Consider the following 3,089-nt stretch of genomic DNA (forward strand, 5'->3'; position numbering starts at 1 on the left):
AAAAAATTTTTCTACACTTATACAAGTTTGTTAACTTTCATTTTAGATGCATTACGTTTTTTCTAAAGGCTCTAGTATTTTAGAACCAATAATGACACCTCTTTGATAAGAACCACACAGATTTACACTTACACTTCTAGAGAAACATGGATCTCCACCTTCTGATCTAAGTTTTTATGTAGGGACAAAACTATATACATGTAAAATACATTTCAATGTAACAAGAAGAATTTGTCTGAGCTGCTGATAGGCTGCCAACACAGCCTATCCACCCTAAAAAATACCTAGGACAAAACAGACTCAAGATAACTACCGAAACAAATTTTTTAAATCTGCAACTGCCAAACTAAGAAATCAAGGAGTAGTACTAACGCATATTTAAGATATGAATCAACAGAAACAAAAGCGACACACCCACATTCTCACTCTTAATTTTAAAGAACAGCAGGGCTATATAGTAAAATGAACGTTTAATGCACTCAAAACTATCACCACACACCAAAAAGTTTTTTCTATCTAAATCTTAACAGAGTATTTCAGAGGCATCTTGAGGAGGGAATGGGATCCTCTTTGGTGACATAACAGATGACCATGACAAGTGTGTCTGGGCAGAAACAAAATCAGAATCAAATACTTAAAGTTGAAAGGAATCTTTTAACAATCAAGCTGGTTCAGATTTTTAAAGTGATGAAACAGGGTAAGTGAAGTCAACTGGTCATTTAGCTAACTAGGGACAGTCAAAAATTCTGGGTGAAGACCAGATTTTTAAAAAGCAAGTATCATTTACCACAATCTAACAATAGTAGGTAGCGCTACTGAGTAACTCAAAGTACATTTTTTCCCATTTCTATACACATACACCCATACCACACACATAACTACACTTCAAAATTTTAAAGCAGAAAAGGTTTAAGAGTGTACTCTGATAGTGGCTGTTACCATAGGATGCTGTACAACACGTACTTCAGAAAAAATAGCCTAATTTAAGTTTTGACTGATGTCCAAAAAGGCCTTTTCATCTGAGCTACCCTGAATGTGAACCCAAAATGTACTTCAACCTGAAAGTCATCCCATCAACGAAAAATATAAGCCATGCCTTATGCAAAAATAGGACTCCAGGTAATTCACTGATTCCTGTACTCATGACACAAGCAAGCCAAAGCCAAGGACACTTTTAGAAAAAAAGCTAAACAAATGTATACCTCTATCTTGGAAACTTAATTCTGAACTCAATCAAATGCCCTTAAAAGCTTAACTCTTAACCAATCCTCAATGGAGAGTTGACTTGGAAAATCAGAAAAGAATCAAACTCATATAAGACAGAAAAAAATTTTAGATCAAAGTAAAATTTTCCCAAAGAGCTTATTATTAGCAATAAGCTTTCATCTGTGAACTGGTAAACAACCAAAAACCAATTAGTTATAACCGGTTTTTATAGTTTCCCTTTAAGTTGCCTGTATATATACATTAATGTATATATTTAAGTTGTACCAAAAACTGCTTACAAATGGCAATTCCTGTGAAGTAGATGATGATGAAGTTCCAGGTAATTCTAGCATGTTTCCTAATGTACTGGTACTGGAGTCTGGATCATCCTGAAAAGATAAATTTATTGAGTTTAATTGCTCTTCTATGGTAACGTTTGTATCTCCTAGCGAAAGGGGGGCTGGGAGAAGGGCTGCTTTTTCATGGCTGCCGTCCACGTCACTTCTTTGCTTATTTCTCTGCGTTTCGGTCTGAGGAGCTAATGGCAAGAATGGCGGTTTGCCTGCACCGTGTCTACTGTCTGGTGTGCTGTCTTGTTCATCTCCCATGGCCACGTCTACACCATTCTCTGATTTAGGCTCATAATTGCAGGTGGCATTGGTTTGAGTTTCCTCAAAGATCTCCTCTATACTCTCATCCTCTGTGACTGGCTGTTCTGGGTCCATTTCAGAATCTACATCTGCATCGTCCACACAAGTAAAATTCTCAAAGTGCAGAAAGCCATTCTTGACAGTCTTTGTTACTTTTACCTGGAGTTCAGGGGAGTTATTACAAGAGGGTTCCTGTTTCATAGCAAGTGCTGTTGGACCACCAGGATTCAAGGAAGTGCAAACAACTGGCGACTGAGCTCTTGAATCACTTTTTTCAGGGTCTTGAAAGGATTCTGATCCATCAGCAGACCCATTTAAATACTCTACATTGATCATGGAGGCCAAATCCTGTAGTTTCCGCAGTGGAATGTAACAAGATGGAGAATCTTGTCCATAAGCATTTTGGGATGTTCCACTGGCAGTCGATAACTGCATAGTACACCCATTAAGTGGCTCAGAAAAATTGGATTGACCATTACCGAAAGGGCTGTCCTTGTCTTCAGGGGCATCTAAATTCACTGGATTGGAAAAGGGCAGCAGACAATTTCTTCTAGGTAGTTCACAGGTCTGATCCATCCTGGGCCAGCATCAACCTGGAATCCAAAAACACGTCAATTAATCTGAGTTAATGGGCCATTTGACTCTTATCTTCAAAATGGCAGCCACTTCTCAAGGCCTAGTGGCCTCGATGCTTTTCTGCTGCACTTCCATGAGTGGAAAAAGTTCCCCAGCTGACGATGGAAAAACAGCCTCGGTGAGCCTCCGCGAACTCCATCTTCCCGGAGACGGGTAGATCTTGCCACATGGAAACAGCCCGTCCCTTTTTCCTGCAGACTGGTGGGCAGTTGGGCTGATCTAAAATTAAAATCCCGTTGGCAGTAGAAATTTCCAAATCTCAAACAGGATTGTCTTTCCCCTCCCCCGCTAGGAGTCCAGCGACCGGATCTCCCAAAAGCAGGGGGCTGTAGGGTTCGAGGGGGGCTCCGGGACGCTGCACAAAAAGGTTACCCCCCCCATCCTTCCTGGCTCGCTCGGGCGCAGCGGTCACAATAGCGCTGCACCCTGCGCCCCAACTGGCGCCCGAGCCTTTGCAGTGGCCGTGCTCAGGCCGCAAGCAAGTCGGCGAAGCGGGTGCACCCCGAAGTTCTCCTTTCTGATTGCAGGCCTGCTTGGTCCACAGCTGCAGGCCCAGAGGCCGGAACGCGGCAGGGGGAGAAACGGAGGCAGTCGGTG

The 3,089-nt window shown here is 42.0% G+C and overlaps 1 protein-coding gene across 7 annotated transcripts in view; it reads right to left on the reverse strand.

Moving 5' to 3' along the window:
* The window catches only part of NSD1 (nuclear receptor binding SET domain protein 1), a 153,833-nt gene that overhangs the window by 149,167 nt on the left and 1,577 nt on the right, over positions 1-3,089 (reverse strand). For 4 of the 7 annotated variants that reach the window (XM_010846564.1, XM_010846563.1, XM_010846566.1 and 1 more), the window contains exon 2: positions 1,506-2,449. In XM_010846564.1, the coding sequence (XP_010844866.1) occupies positions 1,506-2,432 (927 nt within the window). In that variant the 5' untranslated portion in view covers positions 2,433-2,449. Of the gene's footprint in view, positions 1-1,505; positions 2,461-3,089 lie in introns of those variants that run through there. The other 3 variants (XM_010846568.1, XM_010846567.1, XM_010846569.1) reach the window with 3 other exon arrangements.

This window comes from Bison bison, unplaced genomic scaffold (assembly GCF_000754665.1).
Source record: "Bison bison bison isolate TAMUID 2011002044 unplaced genomic scaffold, Bison_UMD1.0 scf7180017864238, whole genome shotgun sequence".
Taxonomy (NCBI): Eukaryota; Metazoa; Chordata; class Mammalia; order Artiodactyla; family Bovidae; genus Bison; species Bison bison.